The 27888-nt window shown below is 44.6% G+C and overlaps 2 protein-coding genes across 8 annotated transcripts in view; both read right to left on the reverse strand.

The window, feature by feature from the left end:
- Positions 1-1846, reverse strand: part of LOC116939495 (N-acetyllactosaminide beta-1,3-N-acetylglucosaminyltransferase 2) — a 77393-nt gene extending 75547 nt beyond the window's left edge. Inside the window, exon 1 of one of the 2 annotated variants that reach the window (XM_032947936.2) lies at positions 987-1846. The gene's annotated coding sequence lies outside the window, so the exon portion shown is untranslated. The remainder of the gene's footprint in view (positions 1-986) is intronic. The other variant, XM_032947933.2, reaches the window with a different exon arrangement.
- Positions 1847-12057: 10211 nt separating this feature from the next.
- COMMD1 (copper metabolism domain containing 1) lies at positions 12058-27746 on the reverse strand. Of its 6 annotated transcripts, XM_032947923.2 has the most exons (5): positions 27627-27746; positions 27167-27234; positions 25728-25985; positions 21207-21491; positions 12058-13524 (listed from the first exon to the last, which is right to left on the reverse strand). In XM_032947923.2, exons 3-5 carry the CDS (start codon positions 25935-25937, stop codon positions 13423-13425), a joined length of 597 nt encoding a protein of 198 aa, XP_032803814.1. In that variant the 5' UTR covers positions 25938-25985; positions 27167-27234; positions 27627-27746; the 3' UTR covers positions 12058-13422. The 6 variants fall into 6 exon arrangements, with proteins under 6 accessions (XP_032803814.1, XP_032803823.1, XP_032803821.1 ...); XM_032947932.2 differs by lacking the exon at positions 27167-27234 and having other exon boundaries at positions 27627-27728; XM_032947930.2 differs by lacking the exon at positions 27627-27746 and having other exon boundaries at positions 26771-27403.
- Between the last annotated feature and the right edge of the window lie 142 nt (positions 27747-27888).

Raw genomic sequence — 27888 nt, forward strand, 5'->3', positions numbered from 1 at the left:
CATAACCAAAACAAATAGGGTAACTCAAATAATTAGCCTAACCAACATCGCAGGAGAACAGGGCAGATGGTAAACAAGGTGATGCAACAGAACGCTGCGAGGAATCACGAACTCCTCCCGCCGTGATACTGATGGGAGAAAGATCGAGAGGCAGAGGCGGCCCGGGTTTCATTTCAATTGGAGATGTCCGGGGGCTGAGCTCCAGAAAATTGCATTTCTTGTTGTTGTTGTCTGGAGCGGGTGATTGTGGAGTGCGTGTTAAATTATCCCTTGAGAGATTCAGCCGCGCAGGCAGATATAGGATAAGGGTGTAACACGCCGAGAGCGACGCGTGTAAGCAAGAGCATCTTGTATGTCGAACGCATTTGCCCGCACCGGTGCAAATAATTCATGTAACCCTGCGTCGACGATATTGCGCGGTTTGTCTTGTGATAAGCCCTCTCGCTCGCGGTTCGGTGTCGTGTTTCTACCGCGCGTGCCTTCCGTAAATCACGCCGAAATGATAGCGGGGCGGGAGAGCTCGAATGGAACAGGAGGGATGTAGCCGAGGAATATCAGACTGCTGCTGCCACTGCTGCACAAGACGCGAGTACCTACACCACCACCACCACCCCCGTGCACCCAGATTCCATTGATTTGCGCATTCCCCTCTTGTCCATGCGCAGTGCGCATTCCGGCCACAATTCGCGGCGGTGCTGCGCCTGTGGGTTCAACTCGGAACCCCCCGGCGATTACAAACAGCAGCAAACGGTAGCAACATCAACATCATCACCACCACCACCCTCCCTGGCCATTAGTGAGACCGCACACCTGCAACAACTGGGCACTGTATGAGCGGGGGGGGGGGGTGCTGGAGGGGGGGGGGGTCGAGGAAGAATTCACGACATCTCAACAACACGACACTGCTGGAGACTCCGTGGCAGTCCCAGCTCCCCGCCACACACGCGCGCGCGCTACGCCGGGCACGCCCTGCGATGGTCACGTACCTGTTGTCGTCTGCCCGAGACCGCTTCGGGCACGCACACGTGCAGTCGGATCTTCTCCTCCTCCTTCTTCTTCTTGTGGTGGTGGTGCTTCGCGGTCGGTGTGTTTGTCGGCGTGTAATGCAGCGGCGAGGTGTATCCGTGCGTCTGTCTCTGGGTGGGATGGTGTGTGTGCTGTGTGCTGCGTGCTGCTGCTGTTGCTGCTGCTGTTGTGTTCCGCGTTAAGAGCTGCAGTGCGTGTTTGCGCTGTCGGGAGCGCGTGTTTTAGTGAGAGCCTAGCTCCTGTTCTCACACACACACAGTAGCGTGTGTGTGCGTGTGTGTGTGCGCGTGTGTGTGTATGTGTGCGTATGTGTGTGTGTGCGCGTGCGTGTATGTGTGTGTGCGTTCGTGTGTGCGCGTGTGAGAGAGAGGGCGGAGAGAGAGAGGTTAGGAGAGCTCAGCTTGTTATTGTGCGCGGAGTCGCGGCTATGCGTCGCCACGGGCTGTGCCTCCACCTGGGTTTGGCAGCGGCGGCAGCAGGGCTGGACTGCAGGGGCTTGCTTGGATGGGTCCCACCCCCCACCCCCTAAACGCTGTGCGGTTGCGTGCCCGGGATGTCAGCGGTGTGCGCGTGCCATGCGAGCGGTGTGCGCGAGTATGAGAGTTGCGCGCCTTCTCGTCGAGATATGCGCGAGTCGTTTGGGCACCGTCGTCAGCTGTGCCGGCTGTCTGTACGCCCTGGGAGGTTGTGAGCTTGTGCCACGACCTGCGCGCGAGTTATTACGACCTGCACGATGCGCTATTTGCAGCTGTGTGCGCGCTGTGCGTTGCTGTGCGCGGCGCGGCAGAAGCAGCCTTGGCTCTTCTGCTCTGCACCCCCTCCCCAACACCACCCCAACACCACCACCACCACCCCACCACCACCACCCCACGCCTTAAATCAAGAGTCACGCGTGGGCAGGGGAGTCACAGACACCCACAAGGGGTGGGGGATTGGGGAGCAGAGCGAGTGAGAGAACGAGAGGGAGGGGAGGGCGGCAGCTTTCGTGACTGTGACACACAAATAACACAAATTCAACACTCGTTAATAACACAGCTCTGAAGGAAAACAATATAATAGGGGACGACTCTAGCGATGGCCCATTATCATCGCAGAGGTAACAACTCATAGCTGCTGTAAAGAGATAGTCGCCTCCACCACCCCTTCATTGAAACTGGTTTCCAGCATCAACAGACATCTGGCACAGCAATGATTGACCTCCCTGCTGGCTCGGACACTGTTTGGCATCGTGGCCTGCTGCTGCAGTTGGACAAATCCATCAGATGCCGTTCTCCTGTTCACATAATCGACGCGATGCTCAGTAACCGTACTTTTAGAGTATACCTCGCTGGTAAACAGCCGCAGTGAATTACACTATGTAACACATTTTTTGTTCCTAGATAGTAAGTGTGATTTCATAATTTCTTATGCCTAAAAAGTATAGAAAATGGCTATTATTCCCCACAAACTTTGCTTTTGTGACCAGGACGGTGATATTTTAAAATTGACCTATATTCAATGAGAAAACGGGCGAATTTGTGTCTTTTCGTCCACATAAAGTCAGATAACTCGATCCGCTGTGGCCAGTCCCGTCTGTGGTGGTGCGCCTTGGTGTCCCTGCTGTCCCAAAGGCAAAGGTAGCAGGGAAACTTGGTAAAACCGCCTTGGAGACACGTAAGAAATGCCAACATTTTGAAGTCTCTGATGACCTCCCAGCCGTACTCATCATACTTCAAGGCGTCCAGCAAGGTCTTGATGCTGTTGTAATCCTCTTTGAGGTGCACCGAGTGAGCCAGGGGAAGAGGGTACTTGTTACCATTATGGAGCAGCACGGCTTTGAGGCTCCTGGATGAGCTGTCAATGAAGAGGCGCCACTCATTCTGGTTACAGGCGATTCCGATTGCCTCGAACAGACTGGTCACATTGTGGCAGAAGCAGAACCCATCTTGACGGGTGAAGAAGCTGCAAAAAGGTTGGTGACGCTTCCTCAGATCTGCGACTTGCACACTTTCATCCAACAAGTTCCACTGCTTGAGCCTAGACGTCAAAAGCTCGGCATTGAACTTGGTGAGACCAAGATCTCTGATCAAGTCGTTGAGGAATTTTTGCTTGGGGTCGTATTGGTTTCTCTCCTCAGCTCCACCTCTGAAATTGTCATCTGGATCTACAACGTCTTCCTCACTCTCTGACTTGCTGCTCTCTTCAAAAAGCCGGCTGCTCTCTCTCCGGAGGAATGGGTACGGGGGGCTCATGGCAGTGTGGCACCGGGGCGATGGATGAAGGAAGGACAGGATATGTGATAGCAGGTCATTCATGCAGAAGTAGCAGTTGCTTGAGTGGTCAGTGGGTTCCCGCCAAATTCATGGGAAAGCGAACTTCATGGATTCTCTTTCCCCTCTGTACCATCCTACAAAAATACATTAATTTCACCCATGACTAATGTGTAAGAGATTCTTGCAACATTTTTCATGTATGATATACTTTTCAATAACAATTAAAATTGTAAAACATTTTAAAATTAAAAACTTTTACAATTAAAAAAATTGCAACACATTTTATAACATAAAATTCCGAGCAACAATTGTCCATCTTCCAGAGTTTTTTTGCATTGCTCGCAGGTGAAATGAGGTGCCCAGGGTTTGTCTTGATCCCCGACAGGCATGCCGAAATATGCCTTGTAGGCCTCACACATCTTAGCAGATGTTTCCACAGAGTACTTTTTCACTCTTGTCTTAATAAATTGGCCGCATCCTCCTGATGTCATCTCAGAAAAATGCAGATATGTATCCACTTAGGCAGCTGGAACTAAACTGAACTGGTGGGCTTAAGGCCCCTGTATTTATACTACTATTTATATTACTGGAAAGTTCTAGAATGTTCTAGAAGTTACTCCAAGTTTACTCAGCACTGAATCTATCTGGAATGTTCTGGAAAATAGGTAAATTTCAAAATATCACTGTCCTGGTCACAAAAGCAAAGTTTGTGGGGAATAATAGCCATTTTCTGTACCTTTGAGGCATAAGCAATTAGGAAACAACACTAACTACACAGGAACAAAAGAAATGTTACACAGTGTTATAAATAATAGCATCCCTCAAGGCTCGGTACTAGCACCATCACTTTCCCATATATAAGTGAGCTGCCTTGTACATCATCTCACACGTTCATGTATGCAGATGTCATAGTCCTTACTGCACACGGCACACACCTCAAGAACATTGCCAATACTTTCGCAGGTTATCTAACTTTGTTGGAGGCATATTTCTGTCGCTGAAAACAGATCAAATCCTTCCAAAACCGCCACAACTTTCCACTTGAAAATTAATGCAGCGGATACCACCTTTGGTATCTTTCTGTGGTAGCTCAGTGCACAATGACCCCATTGCAAGATAGTCTAGGGATTATCATGGACAGAAGTCTGATCTTCAAGCCCCACATAAAACAGATTTGCGAAAAGGCCAAATCAAGAATCGCCCTGCTACGTAAACTAGCAGGAACGACCTCCGACACCTTTTTACAAGGATTCATGTCTGCATTAACCACAATACCTGCAGTCAAAATGCAAACAAAAAACACACTATGATAATTATGCATTGTCCTTGAAACTGATTGGTCCACACCAAGGGACGGCTTTCTTTTGAGCCTCGACCCAATTGGTGCTCGACCAGAAGACGCCAAAAGGCGTCATCAGTTTTGTTGCCAGAAAAAAGGGGGAAAGCCCTATTATTACATTTTGGTACTGGCAAAGGAGGTCTAATGATGTAGATGCTCACCCCGAGCCCTCATTACTTTGATAGTGCATTGTCTTTGAGCTGTGTGACGCCTTTTGGCGTCATCTGGTCGAGCACCATGTGAGACGAGGCTCAAAAGAAAGCCGTCCCTTGGTGTGGACCAATCAGTTTCAAGGACAATGTATATATTATCATAGTATGTTTTGTGATTGCATTTTGACTGCAGGTATTGTGGTTAATGCAGACATGAATCCTTGTAAAAAGGTTTCAGTTTTGATGCCAGAAAAAAGGGGAAAAACCCTATTATTAGTAAAATATTGTAGCCTGTGCTCCTTCATTGGAGTAGCAATACTACAAAAACTATGCCCATAAGCACTATTGTGGCTTGCATACCTAGACATTGACATTTAGTTCCTGAACATATTGCCATACACACGAATATAATGCTTCAAATTGGTTTGTGATCTTCAATAAAGGTAATTTCCCAAAGCGTTGCCTATTATAAATACAGGATATATATTTTCAGCTTTCACTGCCCGGATGTCACCACTGAGATTCAGCTTTAGGTGATTTAGCCGTTGAATTACTTTGTTAAATTGGAGATACGCACTGCCTGCAAATGTATAACTTAGGACAGTACGAGGTTATATAAGTGAATGTTTTACCACGTGATGGGGAGCGATGGCAGGCTGGTTAGCGCGCGTACTGAGCCCGAAACACAACGACGCGAGTTCAATTCGCGCTCACAAGTGGCAAATATGTGAACCGGTATGAAGCTTAATCTACGTCGACTCAGCCTTAAACGAGTCCCTGGTGCGGTGTGTAAACATCAGCGCTGGGGTGACACAGGCGTGGTGTTGCCCACCCACGCTCTCGTGTACCGTGCCCGCTTTCATTGGTGCTTGCTAACAGCGCTTGCCCCAACAGTCTGTTGAAGACTATTCGGATATCTTTTTCATTGTTTTATCACGTGAAAACCACGTACACACACGAGTACTCTCACGCGTGCCTGCATGCTCAATTATAATGTTGAAAAGGAATCAACACTTACATACAGGGAGTGCTCTTAGTAAGCTTCACGACCAAGAGACCCCGTGTTCTCCCCAAGCCCCCTCCCCCTTTTTGATCCACTCCCGTCCGTTCCTTCTCGTACCTTCCAGAAGGTTCCCTGCCTGCTCCTCCTTGTCCTCCACCAATTACCGTGTGCCTTCATAACCTGCCCCTAACCGTCTTTCACCTCATCCCGGTTTCTGCCTTTCCCCCAATTAAACCTCTGCAGCCAATCCTATGTCCCCGCGTCCCAGAATCTGCCCCCCCTCCCCAGCTGTCGTTTATTAAATATCCTAAGGTGTCCTTACATGACCCTTACTCTGTGGTTATGAATTCGCCCCGACGGTGTGGAGGTCAGATTACAGACGATGAGCATGATGTCAACACCGTTATTGCATTCACCCTCCTCCCCCTGTTAAATGTGATCTCAAAGGAAAAAAAGGGGCTTCCCTGATTAATACCCAAACACGAATAGCCACTCACAGCTATGCTCCCCATCTTCACCGACCAGCATAAACCAGCATGGTGAAGTATGGTCAAATAACCCACACGATCTGCAAGGGTAATACGAGGCCCTCATCCAGCAGTGGATTGACAAAGGTCTGTACTTTACATAATAAATATACAGCCCCATCGATCCACTGCCGAATGAAGGTCTCCCCACGCTGTGCCGATCATGGGCCGAGGGGGGGGGGGTGTTTGACCATACCTAACCATATAGGTAAATGCAGATGAAACATGCTAGCCTGACATGACAGCTTTACTCTTTTACACTCAACGGGCCCAACTATCTTCATGTGGCTATTCCCACCTCCTCCAAGACGTCTGGCCAGTGTGGAAGAGTAGACCCAAACTTCTCGCTATGGAGGGGCTCTCTCAAGCTCCGTATAGTTGAGGCCATTCCACCAGAGACTCATACACCGTTGTAAACTCTGAAGAGGCCCGTTTGGGGAGTTGGCCGGTGGATTTTAGTTAGGATTGGGCCATGTTAAAACTTTTTTTATTTAGCCAAATTCCTCCGCACAACCGCCAATCCCTGCAAGCCATGAGCAGCCAACAAAAATGCACACCTGCAATATGCACTCACGACACGATCTGAAACAATAAACAGGGCAGGCGAAGACTTTTTTTTATATGAATTCCAGAAATAGCCCCTACACTCGGGTCGTGGTAGTTATTTGACTATACAGTACTTCACGATGCTGGTCAATGCAGGTTGGAGTAGATAACAATGTATTAGTGGCGAGTAATATTCAAACCTGTCCAGGGCAATCCCGCACTTAACCAACCCATACTGACCAGTGTGATGAAGTACAGTATGTTCAAACAACGCTCATGACTGGCATCGCATGGGGGAAGCCTTCATTCACAAGGGGCATTTACAAAAGGGCTGTTATAATGAAATACACACGTTTGTTGGTCTCAGCTGTGGCTGGGGACGTGCGCATGGCTCGGCTGAGCGGGCTGTTTACCTTTGCCAACGACTGATGACTCACTGAGAACAGCACGCGTCAGCCACCTGTCCCGATGAACGTCGTGATACACACACGGAAGGCTTGCACACCCTGAATTGAAAATCCTGCGGATCCGATCGCCGTGCTGCAAGACTGCAGTGCTGCAAACCTCGGGCACTCACGCAACATGTCGGATCATATTGCAAGTGGGAAATGTAATTTCCATTCACAATGAGTTTTTAAATTTTTGAAAGAAATCTTGTTGAATAATTGGTAATATTGCTTTGTATTCCAGATTTGCAAAGCAAATATATTCAATTTGGCATGAGCATGTGATGAATACTAATACATATTACCAGACTGTCATGAACGTAGAACACTTTTTTCCCCCCTCCAATTTACATTTTTATGAACATTGTCAAGTTTGGGATCATTGTAGGACACTACCAGAGATGGTATCCACCCAGAATTTCCCCATCACTTAGGCCTTAGGGGACTCCAATGGGTGGCACAACTGTCCACAAAAACCATGAAAAGCATGGTGGGAGGCAATGGTCATTTCCATACCCAAAACGGGCAAGCCAACCGACGACCCAGGAAGCTATAGGTTGATATCATTCCTGTGCACGACCTAAAAACTCCTGGAATGCATCATTCCCCGGAGAATCAGCCCCCTCGTCGAGTTTGAAGAACAAGCGGGATTCCGGCCTGGATGCAGTTGCTGTGACCAAGTTTTAGGCCCTTTCGAACTACATCGAGGCCAGATTCCAGAATAAATCCAGTGTTGAGACTGGAGTTATAACGAACGTGCTCCGGTTTTGCGGAACGGTAAGGAAATGATTCACGTTCACTCAATGTCCAACCATAGTAATGCCAAAACACGTATCTTACATTGCATTTTGGTGGACATTGTAAATGTGCAGCCTGTTTAAGTCCGAGATTGAGACTTTCCCATGACTGTTCCTTCTCTATGAATAAGTGTTCATCTCCCTTTTCTATCCAGTAGCATTCTATACCTCCCTTCTAAAATAATATGGTTAAGTGTCCTCTTTATGCAAATACCTCCCTATTTGTACAGCGTTTTGAGAAGCTGTCACGTTTGGAATGCTTTATATGTCCAAATTGCATTTAGATCTTTCACATGGGCACACACTGTCAAGGTTCTTCCTGTATAGATACAATTGTAATCGTATAGACACAATCAGCATGTGGTGCAGACACACTCTAGTTCATACACATAGATGGCCTTGACTGCAACCACATTCTAAAGATGTTCTAAAACGGATAGAAAGATGGAATTTAGCAAATAACTGAGTCGATGCTTACAATTAGAAACATTTAAAAACCAAAACGTTAAAAATCTTGTTTGACAAAGCTTATGGTCCGAAGGTTGATTGGTTTCACTCGTATGGATGGCAGGATCAACCTGAAGATGTTCACGTCTATAAGTCTCATGCTAACACGTTATAAATATACGACCCCCACCATCATAAGGGAACCGAGTAATCCACCTCCCGTGGAGTGTGACAATAAAGGCGATAGAACGTGAGCAAAGCCCGCAACCATTTACTAGTTTAAAACTAAAAATAGCACGGCAGTGGTACATTCTAAGGCACTGCAGCGAAAACAAATTCATACATTTGGGAATTTTCTTTGAGGCTTTAGTTGGGCATTCTACGCAATACTAAGTTTGCGCATATTGTATTACACACAACAACGAGGACCACGAGTGTCCTGGAGCACATATTCTACGAGCCAAAAAATGGATATACAGGATCTCCACAATATTTACACCATGAATGAATGTTGAGCGCTCGGATTCTGGCGACTTAAACGCAAAAAAATTGCCCGGATACCATGTATGTGTCAGTCAGCCCATGCCAAGGGGCCAAACACAACACGGTTTGGCTGATGTAACAGGATGCGGTGGTAAATTTATACGCTCGAGACGAAGTTGTCTTAAATGCGGCCCGCCGCACCGGCACATACAGCAACCTGTGCCTCTTTTCCATATTTGTTTCTTAAAAGTCTGGGCGGTTTGCGAGCGTTCAATATTCCATACTCCACGTAACATGTGCCAACTGTGGCTATGAATGCTCTCTTGTATTTATGAACAAATTACAAGGGCTCAACAAGCAGTTTTCAGATGTAATGCTAAAACATATTTTATATACTTGCCACAACAAAGGAACGATTCGTGCTTATTGTCTTTTGCTGCCCTACTAAGAGTTTAATTTGTCACTGAGTGTTTTTCAGTTATCTGGTAGCTTACGTGACAAGTAGCCACAGCCACAGTGATTAGCACGGTTGGCTACGTACGGTGCGAAAGAAGTTCAACATACATACGTACTGGATGTGGTGTGCGGGGTATGGAAATATTTTACAGGTCGCTGAACTGGATAGTTTCCCCCCCCACCACCCCACCGGCTGCAATTAAGACTTTTGCTATACAGTCATCATATGTAAAGCGGCTTCAAAACAACCATTTATCATCATTACGTTCATTCGTATAAGCAGCACTTTTTAGACCAGTTCTCACATTTGGCTCTACTTAACACGTTATGGTAACAACATCTGCTGCACATTCTGGACTGGTGGCACTGATCTCGTCGTCGCCTCTCCTAGCAGAGGACGGCGTGATAATGGTGCTCGGGTCCACGTAGCTGGAAACACCGCGGCGACCAATAACGCGTGGCCGCATTCGAGATGGACGCAATGAGCCGCAACTACGAGCTAATGAGGCGCAAGCGCCAGGGGCTGAGCGGACAGCAGGGATCAGCGCACGGCAACAATCAACCGTGAAAACCTTCCCACGCAGACACCGCCGTGGCGCTCGCCAGCTGGTGTCGTGTGGCGGCGGGGGGGGGGTGTTACAGGTGACGCGTCATGTCAGAGGAATGAATTCTGCCCCGAGAGCTTTTTTTGCTGCCATCACACTGCACCCAATCTATTTGAAGACCTTTGAAAGGCATCACGACAAATCATATGTTTGATTCAAATTGTTACATTCGTACGTCTCGATAAAACAGAAATTTGTTCTGCTACATTCTCACTTGGGGAACTGCGAAAAGGTTTGACTTGTTATGTTCATTTAAATATTTTTAATTTGGTTTAATGTTAAGAGGAACAACATTTTTATGAAACTGTAAACAATGTTGAATCTCTTCTGACAAGTTCAAGCTTCAAGTTAATTTTGTTTAACCAGGTGAAAACTCAAATACCAGGATAGTAAATTGCACATTCGCACGTGAGTTACTGTTTTCTCAGCTGGTTTAATGGCATATATCCCCGACCGCGAGATTTAATGAATAAAGTCATCGTGTCTCTTGTCTCGTGAAACGGGATATCAAAAAATATTCCAATTAACATTTTTAAGTTCAGTTTTGTGCTGAGCGAGAGCACCAAAGGGATTGCTCAAGGGAAACTTGACTTGGTCTTGCGGTGTATAGTGGTGAATTAATTACAGCCCTGTGATCCTCCTCACAGCATGCACAACAAGTGGCATTGCCTCTAATTAGGATGAATGGTGGCTTGTTAGGGTTTTGAACAGCGGAATATGTCCCATGTGGAGTTCCTGTGACAAGTTCAAGTTTATTGTTTAATCCGGGCAGAACCAAAGGGACTAGGACAAATCTCATTTCCAAGGGAGACCTGGGTGGCTTGGTCCAGCTTTTGATAGCTTTTCCGGAATTACATTCGATTTGATGTGTACATGCACAAATTTGGTTTGATCGGTTCAATAAGAGACACAAACAAATAGTTTTTCTTACATTTTTCAACGTACAATGAGAAACTATCAATGATAAAAAAAATACTCCAAATGTATAATTTAATATTTGGTCAAAGAAATGCGAGATCAAATTCTACAGAGTACTGAATAATTTAAAAGTCTGAGTAATGATTTTGTGCCATACACCATGTGCTAACAGCAACAAAGTGGAAATAAATATTTAATTATTTAAAACACTTTAACACGTAGGCTTTCGCGACCAGTATTATTCATAAAAAAAAGTTTTTTTGTGTTAGATCGCGTTATTTATAAATGTGTTGCAACCCTCCACCACCCGACACGGCCAATCAGCAAAAATTGTGTCACGTTAACAAAATGCCGATTAGTTACTTCTTCAGCCCACCGGTGTGTTTGAAGAGTGAATCCACAACACTTAGATTTGCCCGAAGATGCTTGATTTAATTGCGGGCGATTTGCCCGAAGCTGCTGGATGTAATTACCAGCGAAACACCAGACTCAAATTCTAAATGTTGTGGAGTCACTCTTCAAACACACCGCTGGGCTGAAGAAGTAACTAAATGGCGTTTTGTTCACGTGACACATTTTTGTTACTGATTGGCCGTGTTGGGTGGTGGAGGGTTGCGACATAATTATAATAACACGATCTAACCCAAAAAAACCTCTATTTTGAATATTTAAAACACATTTTCTATGCCCAAGCCATCGATGTATTTTTTTTTTTACCTGGCAAATGGAATGAAATATTCACAAACCAAGATAAAAATTTACAAAAATTATTCGCGTGATTCAAACATATCGCGGTTAGTCACGTTGATTTTTACGAGACCGAAATAATAATGCAAAAGTTGGCAACATTGCAAACAACTGCTATAATGTAAGCGACCAACATCATTAGACCATTATGAAACCCTTTTACGCGTTTGTATGACTCAGGTTCACATTTTTATCAAACCTGAATATGTTTTAAGGATAATCGATAACCTCCTCACAATTATGAATGAGCGCAGCTTTTGAAGTTTCCCGTTCTGTATAGCAGTGCATAATCATCCGATATTCACACTCTGCATTTCCAATTCAAGATGTTTATTTGCTTGTAAGATGATGAGACGAACATCTAAGATTAGTAAAAAGAAAAAAATCTAAGCAATACAGCACAGATTATATTTACATAACTGTAGAATCGTCAAGCGTACTCAATCATACAAATGTGGCACACGGGCTTAAATGGAATCTTCCAATTAATCCCGCTAATACAACACTCCATATACGGTGCATAAAAGCCATTTACAGATAGTCCCCGAGTTACGATGGTCCGACTTACGGTATTTCGATCTAACGATGGCGATAGCGATATGACAAAATTGTAAAATATTTTAAATTTTGCGCGGCAGGCAAACTCAGCAGCGTACGAGGTATGATACTGTACGTTGGGATGCTGCCGGGATGTACGCGTCTCCCGCCTTGTGTGGTGATGCCTCACTCTCACCAGCGTTCGATGGAGTTAAGTTGTCTCGGTGTTAGCGCGTATATTTTTTTCTGTGTTTTACGATACGTTCAATGCATGTATGATACGTAGCTTTAGCGATTTCATTTTAGGGTTACCACGATACGATACATACGTTCAATGCATGTTACAAGTTTTTTTTTTTCTAGCAGATAGGATTGTTTCCTGAAAAAACTTTCTATTAAATTTCAGTTCATGTAGGTAGGCTAAGAATTTACCTTGTTTTTTTATTTTACTGTGCAATACAGTATTGTAATTAATAAATACATACAGCATATCGCTCTGTTTTGCTAAATTATCACCATTCTTAAGACTCCTGGGTAGGCTAGGCCATCTTCGACTTACGATATTTTTGACTTACGATGGGGTCGCCGTAACGCACCTCCATAACGCATCTCCATCGTAAGTAGAGGACTACCTGTATTTTATTTCTTCGGTAATAGTTTTGTAATTGTATGGTAAATCTCCTCGTCAAATATAATGAAATCAAGTAATTAAGTTAGCAATGTGTAGAGATTCATAGAACAGCCCAAGATGTGAAAGATGTTTTAATTAAGCTGCAAGGTTTTTTTTACATTTATAATGAGAAACATGAACAACTAAGGTTTGCTTCCATTGAGCCAAATCTTCAGGCAATTTTCCCATGTGTAATTTAAGGCAGACTGTACCTGAAACTAAACTGATTAAAATCCATCAGGGCTTGGGGGATTTCTTAGCCTGCTCGCTGCAAATAGGTTCAACAGATCAAGTAAAAAAACGCTTTTTCAACAAAATGGAGATTGTTGCAGGAATATTGGCTGGAGCACATGTGCGAGTAAAATGAAAATCACGAGCAGACAGATCCCTCTGTGGTCCCTACCAACTGCAGTGCCTTGGGTTTGTCCACGGTGGCCTTGATCCTTGATGACCAGAGGGTGGACAGCAGCCTCACTGGCCAAGTTTGGCAATTCTTTGCTCAATGGCAGTGACACTCTTCATGATTTTTGCAATGCCAGCCTCGTCCAGCTCCAAGGACAAACGGTCGGGCTCCTGCCGCACACGGACATCGCGACAGTGAATACAACGCACATACACATGCGCACACAAACAACGTGGTGGGCTTATATATGAAAAATACTAAAATTCCGGTAATTCTCAATCCGCTAATGGACCGTTAGTTACCGGTAGTTTTTTTTGTTCATGATACTTTACAATGCTGGTCAGTATGGGTTGAGGAAGGGAAAGGAGAAAAGGAGCGGTCTGGATATCATTCGTTACCGACATTAATCGTGGCCGGGGGAAATGAACTCAAGTCGCCAGGTTCATGGCGCATACCATATTAACAATTGACAAATCCTCGCTGCTAAACACTTATGCGTGACATTTCAACGACAAGACAACTCGCACCACCAACTACTGGGGAAATGTATCGTATCATGCAATATTATCATTATATTCTCATTATATATCATTATTATAACTCCTACAAGGAAATCCCCTGCTCTGGAATGGAAAATAAGAGACAGTTGTCATTTTCATACACTTCTCATAATCCTGTACTCAGAGCAAAAAGGTAATATGCTTTATCATATAGTAAAATGCCATATGTATTGAGGTTTTAAAATATATATTCTCCATAAATTAAATAATATTCTGGTATTCGTTACTCCGACCTCTTGGGTGTCACTATTGCATGTCTTCCGATCTTCTTCCGCCAATTAAATTTGTATTTATTCCGTGGAAAATCCCATTCAGCCAGTTACCCAGCTAGTTTCAGTGGCAACGGCCCACAGCCACAAACAAAACAGTTATTGTTTGGGTAGAGTGAAACCCAGGCAACAGCCAGCCAGGAAAATCGAGGCATAGATTATGTTTAATAGCATGATTATAACAAGGGTCATGGATTTGACAAACTGCAGTGTTATGCTTGATAACATCACAGTGGAGTGTTACATTGTGAGGTCAGTCCAATTAAGAGAAAGGAGAGACAAGAACGAGAGCATTTGTATCGCATTCGTCCGAATATTACACTCACAACGATTGAGCATCTCGTACACTGTGGTGCAAATGTCAATTCGTCATGCAAATTGTACAGACACAAGTTATATTTATTACACGTATTTGCTGCACTTTAAATGGTTACTAAATATGCACACTTGTAATATGCTGTCCTTATTTTAGACTACAGCTGCCCAAGTTGCAGAAAAGAAGGCAGCATCTACATTGAGAGACTAAAGTAAACACGAGGCATACCGCTAATTCATAGTGGTGTGTCAGCTTTCCAAATGCAGCCCTGAGCACAGCTTTTTTCACGTGAACTAAAAATAGTGCAAAGGGAGGCTCTTAAAGCCATCTCACACGGCCTTCATCCATTTTTCCGTTCAAAGGAAATGCATTAAAATGTAAGCCTGGTGTTAAAAACCGAATGGAATAAAATTGCAATTGAAATTTCTTAAAAGAACCAAAAGAGGTAAAAATAACAATCTATATATGCGTAGAGTGGGGATCTTATTTCTGGCTGTACAGTGGCTGTCTGGTGGCAGGATACACAGACAGACTGAGCAGCACTTACGGCAAAGCTGCGTTAAAGCGATGAATACTACTAGCGCGCACATGGCCTGCCTGGGTGACACTTATGTTGGCTGTCGACAATACGGCTGTAAAAGTGAAAAGGCATCTGGTGGTGCACTTTGCAGAAATGCGAATTGTTTTATAGATTACGACATTAACCATTTTCATCTCACCAGGGGCAATGGAGGATCAGACATGGAAAGCGTAAAGTGCAAGATTAAACAGGATACAGGGGGTAAAAAAACGTCTACATTGCATTATGTAGAGTGTGGTAAGTGGCAGTATTGTGTTGCAGTGTGATTCAGATTTTTTTTAAGTCTGGAAATAACGCTTGTGCAAATTCAAATAGATTTAGTGAAAACAGTATGTACCAAAGCTATGGCAATTATTATGTGTCTGTGCCTATGAAATGTGAGCCATCATTACACTAACAACCAGATGCCCTGAGCCTGGTTATGGAAATATACCAAATAAATGTTCCCACCCACTGTGCATGTTGACAGCTTATTGATGGAACTTCAAGATTTTAACAAGCTGCCATATAAAAAAAAGAAATATAATCTTGATTTGAAGCTTTCGTGACTGCAGGAATCCATACTCTTTGGTTCTTTCGGTAAAGTCACGTCGGTAGAAAAATAATAGATCACGACATTTCGATCGAAACACAAGCAATCGTCATCAGGTGGGACAACCACAGCAAGAAAAAACTGAAGTAGGCCTACTTGCTTGTGTTGCGATCGAAATGTCGTGATCTATTATTTTTCTACCTACGTGACTTTACCGAAAGAACCAAAGAGTAAAATAAATATCGGTCATGGCAAGGCAAAGTTTTTGGATGCAATTTTCAGTATAAACACTGTATGCTGCTGCTGAGAAGTTATAGTGCAGTGTGATGTGAACGGGCGACTTGAGTTTGCGTCACGGCTAACATATCAGTGGCAAGCGATCGATAGCTGAACGAGTTTTGGGCCCCCTGACCTGCGTGGTCACATATAGTTAATCAAACTCCGTAACCGACACGGCCTGGGAAAACCTTCAACTGTAAGTGAATTGACAAAGGGCTACGCTGTACATGTATATTGTATAGCTGAGCCCTATCAGCTGATCATTGCTGTCGAATCCGTGAGGGCAACAATCTATGTTTTCTTAACGTGGCAGCTCTTCATAAACCCTTGAGCACGAACGTGTACACACAAGACACGAATCCGAATGTAGGTATCGTCAGAGCTGAAATTAGTCATCAGTAACATTTTGAAGTTTACGTTTTTGAATGCACAGTGGATCACATAATAGTGAAACTATACTCAAAGAGACGACAGAATGTGCTTCCTCTGATAGGTACATCATGCTGTCATATACTCCACACAAACTGTCTGCTTTGCTTATCCTTCTGCAAATCAACTTAAGGGTTGGCTTTCAAATTGCAATACATGATTTTTTTTAAATAAGTGGCGAGACACACCAAAATGTGTATTAAAAAAAATGAATGCCATTTAAAATAGTTATTTTGAGCACTGTTTTTTTGTTTGTTATAGTAGTAAGAAGGGGGCTGGGGGTTGCACTGCTTCATCGGAGGGAAAGCAGAGTTTGTTTGCATTCACAGTTTGAAGTCTCATCATTGACACAACAAAACACAAAAGATAAACTGTAAAGGGCATTTGAACAAACAGGGAAGGTGGCGCCTTAATTATTGTCCACCCATCATTCAAAAAATGTGACCTTACCCAGTGCCGTGGTGTGCAAATCCAATTTGGTTTGTCACATGCAACACGAGCGGCACACGCACTTGCGGTAAGGAAACTAAAGCACAAGAGCAGCATGCAAACAGCATCCTGCCCATATCCTTTGCGGGAAAACAAATACCATAATCTCCATTCTAAAGTCATAGGCAACTGTTAAAATGGAACATTTTTGATGTTTGAAAACCATAGAATGATTGCGGTTTACTTTTCAAAAACAAAATATGACTGTACATTTTTTAAAATCATCGTAACACTTGCCAACACGCATCTGTCTTTGGAAGAATTTAAATGGCAGTATGGAAGCCAACAAGCAGTCATCATGGAAACATTTATTTGCTCATTCGGAAAGTGTCTATTTGGTCTGGTTTGTGTTTTCAAGTTATGGGAAACGCTTTAATCAATGTGGCCAGTTTTACATTAGGCAAATTCCTAATAGCCACATGACCTCGGTTGGAAAGTGTTACAGATGATTTAAGTTTTAATGAAACACGTATTGCTACTATAATCGCACATATCACAGTAGAGTTGTGGCAACATTGTTGTTGTAGTGGAATCTGTTGTTCTTGTGGTAATTTGTAAAAGTTGATCATTATACTTACAACTATCTACACAACTTTTTTTATAATTGTTTTTTTACCATTTTATCTGGCAACAAAACTGACACCTTTTTTTACAATGAGTCATGTTTACATTGACCACAATACCTGCGGTTGGAACGCAAACAAAAAACAACTCTGATAATGTATGCGCTGTCCTTGAAATTGATTGGTCCACACCCGAGACAGCTTTCTTTAGAGCCTCGTCTCACATGGTGTTGGACCAGAAGATGCCAAAAGGCGCACAACTCAAAGACAATGCACCATCAGAGTATGAGAGCTCGGGGTAAGCATTTACACCATTGGAAACCTCATTTGCCAGTAACAAAATATGATAAAAAAATTTTTACCCTTTTATCTGGCAACAAAACTGACACTTTTTTTTACAAGGAGTCATGTTTACATTGACCACAATACCTGCGGTCGGAACGCAAACAAAAAACAACTCTGATAATGTATGTGGCACTGTCCTTGAAATTGATTGGTCCACACCCGAGACAGCTTTCTTTAGAGCCTCGTCTCACATGGAGAAAACGTTCATCACACCTTTAGCACTCATAAGGAGTAAACAATGGTTACACCATTGACCATTCAGAATACTATTACTCAGAATGAGCCTGTTCTAAATACAGGACTACAATAGACCATTGAAGAGAATGGGAAAACAGTGAGCTGATCAGTGGCCTGCTTTCTAATATACATGTCAGCATTTCCTGCGGTAACACCATACTAGATATCCAAGCACTTGCACACTATCTAGTCCTATTTATATAATGCTTTTAACATTGTTTAAATAAGCTTGCATACCCTGATATACACATCAAAGGCATAGTGTGCTGGGTGGACTGTTCAGTGTTGTGGGTTTCTCCCAGAGACAAAACCCAGAACACGATGCTGCAGTTTAAGGACCCATCAAAATAAGTGTCATCCAATTAACGGAGTTAAAATAACAAAGAGAATTGCGTTGCCTTGCTGCCAGTAAACATACTTTATTCATTAACACAAAGAAATACACATAATTGGGTAAATGTATCCATGGACACCAGACAAGTTAAATTATATGCCGTGGGAATACCCCTTAATTTAAAATAACAGATGTATGCATGTTGGCTGAAAATACTACCCCTATTCAATAGGAATAAAGTACCATACGAACCTTAAATCTCACACGATGAGAACCATTGCAATTATTTTATAAAGGATCACAGATATGCAAGGCTGGTTTTGATCATCATATTATTATCTGAACCGTTTATGTTTCTGTTGTGCCATAAACATGTGTTACATTGCACCTCCTATCATCATTATCCGTGGTCAATCAACTGAGGGATTGAAATTAATTGGTCTTTTGCATAATCTGATTAATCTCACATACGTGCCCGATGGTAGAGAAACCATCCTAAACCTGGCTTGCACCCATGGTTGGTTGGCCTCTAAAATGTTTGCTATTCTGTACCTAATGGCAAAAATAGAATATTAAAATATTTTTTTAGAAGAAAGCTATGCAAATCTCTTATCGCAATAAAATATATGTAGTCCAAGAAACAGCATACTTCCCATTCACCCAAAATAAAAAGCACTTAATTAAATAAGGCATCTATGGTGTTACATTACATTACTTGTCAGTGGTTAAACACAATACTATCCTGACAAATAACTCTCACCAGCAGATGGATGAATGATTACAAATAACTGGTAATATTAAACATACTCTTTGGTTCTTTCGGTAAAGTCACGTAGGTATAAAATAAAATAAATCACGACGTTTCGGGCGCAACACAAGCGTCCGTCAGGTTAGCCTTTTAAAACAGTCTGCCTCAGCAGCAGACCATGCTTTCACACCTGATGATGGACGCTTGTGTTATGCCCAAAACGTCGTGATTTATTTTATTTTATACCTACGTGACTTTACCGAAAGAACCAATGAGTATGGATTCCTGCAGTCACGAAAGCTTCAAATCAATATTAAACATGTAAAGTAATAATCAGTTTCAACATTATTAAAACACTTCTAAAAGTATTACCATAGCAACATTAGCAAAAGCAGCACCAGCAGCAGCACCAGCTGAAGGACCATCAGCAGCAAGAACCTTAGTTATAATAGCATAGCAGCCGCAATTTAGATCTAGTAGATTAATTTCAGTACCAGCAGGAGCGCCATGATCACCAGCAGTATGAGTACAGGAGTACGACTGCGCCGCACCTTCGATTAGCACAGTTGGCTACGTATGGTGCAAAAGACGTTCAACATATATACATACAGATGTTGGTATTTTATTAACGAATTAGTCTGGGTACGCGGGCCATCCTGACACAGTGGTTATGGCCTTGCAAGCTTAATGGACATTGCATTTATTTTAAAGGCAATATTTACTAATTGCAAATGTCCTTTGCCGTCCTAGTGAGCATTACCTGGAGGACGGGTAACCCAACAATAGAGCCGTTGTTATCAATGACACCACTTTTCCACTCTAGAATCTACCAGCCAGTTGAATGAGTGCACACCTCACCAAAAGGTGTGTAATTCACTTTTTTTTGTCATGATAAACATTAAATATATATATCAATACCACAATCATTATCATCATGAATGGTCAATCCAATGCTGACAATTATATTTTAAAAAGTTGCGTTATTGAGACACTGGTGTGAAGTCTTCTTCTTCCTTCGTATAGCTGATGTAGATGCAGAGCAACAACAACTACGATTTGATGTTCAGGTGGTCCAGCCAGATGACTGCTTCAGGAGTAGCGGATTGTGTGAAGTGTACTCGATTAAAATAACATCATTATTATATACTAGAAGTTAAATTGGTAGTAATAAGCATTACTCGACATTCAATGCACTTCCAATAAGGTGTAGGAAAAATGAAAACTTTTTGGAATAACAAGGTCTCTATTTTTAGTTGCACAGGTTGAGTATAAACTAATTTTCCACATTGGATTTGTTTATCCTCAACAGTCTACTGGCATCGGTAAGTGCGAGTTCCACATTGTTTCCATAGTAGTCTTTCCGATTTAGAGCCAATGGTAATTACTGTTGGGAAGTTTGCCTATTTGAAAATAACTAAAGGGCATTTACATCTTCATCCTGGTATTGAATGGGTTACTTAAAACATAAATTTGTACCTGTCCTAATTATTTTTCCAATCCATTTGAACCTAATGAACAACACTTATACATTTATTTGTATTAAATTTGTAATCGAAATGTCATGAGGGCATCTTAAGGCCTGGGGTTGTTCGTAGCATTAAACAGCTGAAGTGCAAAAATTCCCTCAACTCGTTTACATCAGCATCAATAAAGGCAAATGTTTACTTAAGATGTTTTATGCAACTGGCAAATGAACCCTAAACAAAACACATCTTCAAAATCTCGACCACATGAACTGCAAGGACAACTATTAACGTGACACGTAAGTTTTGGCAGCCAATTTTATTATTCATGATTGAAATATGGGTTAGGCCACAAGGATCTGACAAATTCATTTCGTTAAGGCCCACACCCCCTAACACAGCTAAACAAATTAAATTGTCACATAGAAGCATTGAACGCACAGACTATCACTGTTTCAATTCCCACAACTAAATTTAGTAATCAGATACTCAATTGCTACATTTTAGCAATAAGATACCTATTAATTGAAACAATAATAATTAAATGGCGCATTAAAGGTTGTACACCATGTGACAATTTAAATTATTAGGCTCAGTCGGGTGGTAGAGGGTCTTTATGACACGAATTTAACCAGATCATTACGTGGCCTGACCCAAAAACCTATCGTGAAGGGCTACGACTGAAAACAAGTGGAATCGGTCACACACCTGTCCCTCATGGCCAATGTCGAGCTCCAGGAAGGCGATGGGAGCTCCGCTTTGGTCACCACTGTGCCCATTGGCTGCCGGCACGTCCACGCGCCAGTTCACGCTGTGCAGCGTCGGCTCCCAGCGACAGCGGGCGACCAAACTCTCTCGCACACGGCCCCGGTGGCTCTTCCAGAAGCGTGCCAATATGGCCGCCTGCTGGGCTGTCACACCGCCCGGCTTGCGCACCTGCGCCGCCAGGAAGGCCTCCAACTGCGTGCTGTCCATGTCGGCCGTTGCCATCGCCTGGACCGCAAGGCAGGGGTGAGGGGGGGGAAGGTGTACGGTGAATAGGGGCATTGGTATTGATTTACGGAAGGGAAGATGAATGTTGAATAAAGGTGGCAGCAATAAGACAATTACAATGGTTGATTTGCTTACAGGATGTCCAAGCATTCTCGTACCCCTTAATATCAGTGCAGCGGCTTTTGATACAATTTATCATAGAATTTTACTCGAGAAATTGGAACTCGTGATGGGAGTCTTGGGCGCCACATTGGAATGGTTCCACTCCTACCTTGCAAACCGTGTCCAACACATCACTATGGGCAGTTTTAGATCTTCTAATCGTTCGGTTGTATATGGCGTTCTTCTAGGAACTGTGTTTGGTCCCACTTTATTTAGTGTACACATGCCCCCGCTTGGAGTTTGGAGCTCTGTTGCTAGGTGGAAAACACACAAATCTATGTTCAACTGGGATCAAACTCTATGTCCTCAGCCTGTGCTTTTTAATCACTCTTGCTTGTACAATCTTGGGTTGGACAACTCAACAGTGATAAAAAACAATGATATTTTTCTCATCCCCCCCCCCTCACCAGCTGTCCAAGGTTGGTCCTGGTGATTAATAGATAGTCAGAGCATCTGCCTAACACACGAAGTTAGAAATCTGAGTTTTATCTTGGAACAGTATCTATCCTTCCAGTCACATGTTACAGTTGTGAGGACATTGCTCTTTCATTGAAGGAATTTTGCCCTGCAGCACCACACTCTTTGTTCTCAAAATGACGAGAGACTGGGTCATGCGCTCGTTTTTTTTTACATCTTCACCATTGCGATGCCTTGCTATCCGGAGCCCCGAGTACCCTCCTTGTAGACTGCAGGTTGTCCAACATGCAGCTTCTATGGTGCTCACACTCTCACTCCTCTTCAGGATTATATCTCACCTTTGCTCATGTCTCTGCATTGGCTTTCAGTGCACACCCACATGCAGGGTGTGCACTGATTCTCCTCCATGTGTTCAAGGTTTAAAATTAGCTTGCTCCACCATACACCTAGGAGCTGATTCAGGCACACACTCCACTGAGATCTCTGAGATCTATCGATTGTGCCCTACTCAGCGTGAGCGCACTTCAGGCTTCGAACATTGGGTCACCACCAAGCTTTCTCCGCACGACGCCCAGGCTCTGCAATTCCCTGGCCCTTGGAGGTTAGAAAATGGCAGTCGATGAAACTTTTAAGACCCGGTTGAAGACCCCACCACCTCTTTGAACACGCCTTCTCTCTCTAGCTCTCCATCTTATCACTTTCATATTTTTCTCCCCGGTCACTTCTCACTTATTTCCTCCTTTACATGCATGGTGATCTGAGATCCATTAAGGGAACTTTATGCATCTACATTATTCATATAAGACAAAATCTGTCCTGAGTCGTATATTTTAAATAAGGACCATTGCCTGACATATTAGTGTTTTGTGACATTACCCCAAAATTCCAATCCCCCAGTTGGTTCCTTATACAATTTGGGATCCATTTTAAGATTGCATTCACTATCTTCAATATTCCCTACAGACTTGCCCTTGCTTACATCTCCCATATTATCTCACCTTACTCCCCTCCACGCACTCGACGCTTCGAAAACCAAGGCTTTTTGTCCCCATTCAACTTTCGCTCAGTGGGAGGTGGCTCGTTCTCCTATAATGCCCCTTAAGTCTGGAACTCTTTCTCCCAGCCATAAAGGCTGTCGAAACCTGCCCGTCTCTAGCCAACTCAATAACTTCCTCTTCTCCTCTCCCTATAACTATCTCTTTCTCCATAAACAATAAATATATCAACTATACTGGAGAGCGATTTGAGCTGTGATTGCATTTGGATGCAATAACTTCAAAATGTATGTTATTAAATATCAATCAGTGATGAGACAAAGTTAATGATGAATTTGGGGACTTTTTTTCAAATCTGTACAGTGCTGCAAATCTTCACTCTTATACGAACCCCACAGCTACTTAGAAATTAGTTGCGAATGTTTCAGTTTCATCCTTATGGAAAAATCTCTTTATCCTAAACCTGTGACGATACCTTATGAACATTATTTTGTGATAAAATGTCATATTATAGTTGTTTGAAAAAGGTTTAAGTCACCTTTCTCAAGAATTGAGGGCAGTGCAATATGAAGCAGAACATCCAAATGCAAATCCCATTTCCCTCTCCATACTCGGTAGCAGGGCCATTGCATGAAACATTTGCCTATACTGTACATGTACTCAGTTTTTCTTTTGTGTTAATAACCAATGTCGTGAGATTTTTTTCACATACGCAATTAAAATGTATCAAATAATAATTTTGTTTTCTTGATTTACAGTTGTACATTCTGTATACACATATCATCATCTTAATTTGGGATCCCTCGAGGTCGAGTATGATGGTCCTCCATGGAAAGCGATGGTCAAGGTTTGTGGGTACACATATGGATGACGAGGCCAATCCTGGAACCACATATCTTCTTACAGTGACAGCATGTGTTGTTGTTACTGATATTTTGGAAGCTTTGAGAGTCCCGCCTGGCCTGGGTGCATTATTTCCTTCATGCCCGTGTGTCAGTTTCCTGATGGTGTCTCTGACTCAAATTGAAACACCTTGGTGGACTAGAGCTTTCCAAGACGAACACTCAAGTGCCAGCTGCTCCCATATTACCAGGTCGATGTTGCACTTGGTGAGGTTGCTCTTGAGAGCCATGTGTCACGTTTCTTCTGGCCCCACCTGGAGCGTTTCCCGATCTTGAGTTGGGCATTCTGACAATGTGCCCAACCAAAAGGAGCAGATGTTGAGTGATGGCAGCTCCAATACATGAGGATCTGCCTTGTTTACAACCTGTTTTGTCTGACATTAAAGCATTCTATGTGGACACACTGCCATCTGCTGGCCACTATTCGCTATACCAAGCATATCGAGTACACTTCAAAACGACACAATGCTATGTTCACAAAAATAACGTATTCCATCAATATTCTTTGTGAAGATAACAAAGAATAAAAAATATCCCCCCCCCAGCAGACTTTTGGGGGAAGTGCTGTTGAGCGCCTATGACGACCGGCACGGGGGGGGGCAGCGCCCACACCAAGCCGCCTTTGTCTCCCCAATGGTGATGTTTACACACCATAATCAGGTACTCATTTGAGGCCGAGTAGACCTCGGCAAGTCGTAGGACTTTTTCAGATAGTCATCACTCGTGTTGGCCGTGAGCGGGAATTGAACTCGGGACGTGGTTTATCATAGTGCAGCACGCTAACCACTACACTACCGCTCCCCATAAGGAAGGTAACATGCACACAATGGCATACAGCCACATGCTCCACAATGATAAATACCCATTGATTTGCAGTAATTATGAGCGAGTTATGGGAGGGCAAGAGGAAAATGATAATAAAAAAACAGTGCCCACCCACACAAAAGTCCTTTAGTGTAACGTACTTGTTCGTTTATGTGCAGAAAAAGATAAGTGAAAAAAATAACTTAAATGATCGTATGCAGCCCTCCATAGGGGTGTGGGCAAGAGGGAAAGCGAGACGTGGGGCCAGTAAAAAACAGTGTGAATATACTGTATAAATAATGAAGAGAATTTGATACAAGGGATGGGAAGGTGAACAGCTAACGTTGTGGAAAAGGTGGTTTGGAGGCATGGACATGTGAACACAAGGAGACAGGAAAGAGATAACCCCTCGCTAACTTTGAGACCATGGGTTCACTCATTACACCCAACTGTGTCCCCCAATTCTTCGCCGTCAGATACACCCCCCCCCCTTGGCTACTCATTAGGGGCCCCCATGGCTACTTCAAACTCGCTCCTATTTGCCTGGTGGGGGGAGAAGGAAACAGGAAGACAGTGGAATAAAGATGAGATGAAAGTAGACTGGAGGGTGAGGGTCAGAAGGTGAGACAGGTAGGCGTTTGAAAAAAGCAACAGGCTACAATGTTTGTTTTTATTTTGCAAGCCAATCCACGGCATCTGGGGGTGGGGGGGGGGGCTATCTAGGTGGAGACCGCTTGTTACACCAAAATACGCATGTTGTATTGTGCAGTCATCAGTGACATGGCCGATGGTTTGCACCTCACATCATTTGCAGTGTGGCGAGTCATTCATCTTCCATGTATAGAGGATATATGGTTGTCGGAGTAGAGAGATACCAGGGCCGTTCCATTGTCGTATCTTCAAAACGGTTCTTTCATTGTGATAATTGACCCCAGGTTTGCATGACAGGCGCTCACCTTGAGCAGCCCCTTCACCTTGTTCAGCAGCGCCTTGAAGTCGTCATGGGTGGTGTCTGGGTAAAGCTTCCCCCTGAGCGCCTCCTCGCTCACGGCCACCGCCTTCGCGTCCTCCTCGCCGAACAGCAGGTCCACGACTCCGCTCAGGAGAGCGGCCAGGGGCTCCGCCTGGATCCCGCCGGCGTCGACGCCACCTCCTGCTTGAGCCATGGGCCCGATGGAGTGTTGGCCCCAGGAGCTCGTCAGTCTGGGATTCGTCTTACAGAAGGCAGGGACAGACAAAGGCATTTCAGGTTCATGGGCGGTGGAAGATCTCAATACCGTATTGATGGGATGTTCATGGAGGTACTCAATGATGCAGGACTCGTCACTGCTGATGAGTCTGTGCGATGGATGAACTCAGTGGTGCAGGGTTCGTCACTGCTGATGAGTCTGTGCGATGGATGAACTCAGTGGTGCAGGGTTCGTCACTGCTGATGAGTCTGTGCGATGGAGTAACTCAGTGGTGCTGGGCTCGTCACTGCTGATGAGTCTCTGAAGGAGGAACTAACTGGTGCTGGGCTCGTCACTGCTGATGAGTCTGTGGGATGGAGGAACTCACTGGTGCAGGGCTCGTCACTGCTGATGAGTCTCTGAAGGAGTAACTCAGTGGTGCTGGGCTCGTCACTGCTGATGAGTCTGTGGGATGGAGGAACTCGCTGGTGCTGGGCTCGTCACTGCTGATGAGTCTGTGCGATGGATGAACTCAGTGGTGCAGGGTTCGTCACAGCTGATGAGTCTGTGCGATGGAGTAACTCAGTGGTGCTGGGCTCGTCACTGCTGATGAGTCTCTGAAGGAGGAACTCACTGGTGCTGGGCTCGTCACTGCTGATGAGTCTCTGCAGGAGGAACTCACTGGTGCAGGGTTCGTCACTGCTGATGAGTCTCTGCAGGAGGAACTCACTGGTGCTGGGCTCGTCACTGCTGATGAGTCTGTGGGATGGAGGAACTCACTGGTGCTGGGCTCGTCACTGCTGATGAGTCTGTGCGATGGAGGAACTCACTGGTGCAGGGCTCGTCACTGCTGATGAGTCTCTGCAGGAGGAACTCACTGGTGCTGGGCTCGTCACTGCTGATGAGTCTGTGGGATGGAGGAACTCACTGGTGCTGGGCTCGTCACTGCTGATGAGTCTGTGGGATGGAGGAACTCACTGGTGCTGGGCTCGTCACTGCTGATGAGTCTGTGGGATGGAGGAACTCACTGGTGCTGGGCTCGTCACTGCTGATGAGTCTGTGCGATGGAGGAACTCACTGGTGCAGGGCTCGTCACTGCTGATGAGTCTCTGCAGGAGGAACTCACTGGTGCTGGGCTCGTCACTGCTGATGAGTCTGTGGGATGGAGGAACTCACTGGTGCTGGGCTCGTCACTGCTGATGAGTCTGTGGGATGGAGGAACTCACTGGTGCTGGGCTCGTCACTGCTGATGAGTCTCTGCAGGAGGAACCCGGCACCGACCCTTCTCCCTTCGCTGGAAACACGCGCTGACTTTAGAGTCCGCGGTCATTTGTCACGGCCGCCAACGTTAGTTTGTTTTCCTTTGCCAGATCAGAGGTATTACCTCTAAATTAAACGGAACACGTTCCCATTCTTTTTTTAAAACACACTTTCGATTGAACTTGTCAACGTCTTAAGCCGATTCGAAGGCACGTTGCAACACACGCGGCGTCAAAACGCGCACGCATAATTTCCGCGGTAAAAAAAAGTTTTAATTATCGCGCAGCGTTTGGGCTTCCAAGCGGATTCGTCTCGCAGGGCCTCCCGGCGACAACGCGCGCGGAGAGACAAGTCGACGTGGCGCATCGCGCGACGAGACACCGCGAAGTAAAACAACGCCTCGGCGGGCGAATCTGTCTCGGTCACCTTGCAATGTGCGACTACTGCCGCGAGCTCGGGACTCGGCGTTTGGTTCCTGGCACGGGTGGTGGAGGCCACGACGGGAGGCGGCAGGCGCTGTTCGCCGCGGTCCCCTGACCGCCCCGCCCACCTCGACTCGTGCAAGAGGTCCCCCCGGAGAGAGCGAAGAGGGGAGAGGAGAGAGGGGAAGTGAAGAGGGGAGAGCGAAGAGGGGGGAGTGAACAGGGGATAGTGAAGAGGGGAGAGCGAAGAGGGGAGAGAGGGGAGA

Source organism: Petromyzon marinus, chromosome 6 (genome assembly GCF_048934315.1).
Source record: "Petromyzon marinus isolate PM22_M1 ecotype Great Lakes invasive population chromosome 6, UKy_Petmar_22M1.pri1.0, whole genome shotgun sequence".
Lineage (NCBI taxonomy): Eukaryota > Metazoa > Chordata > Hyperoartia > Petromyzontiformes > Petromyzontidae > Petromyzon > Petromyzon marinus.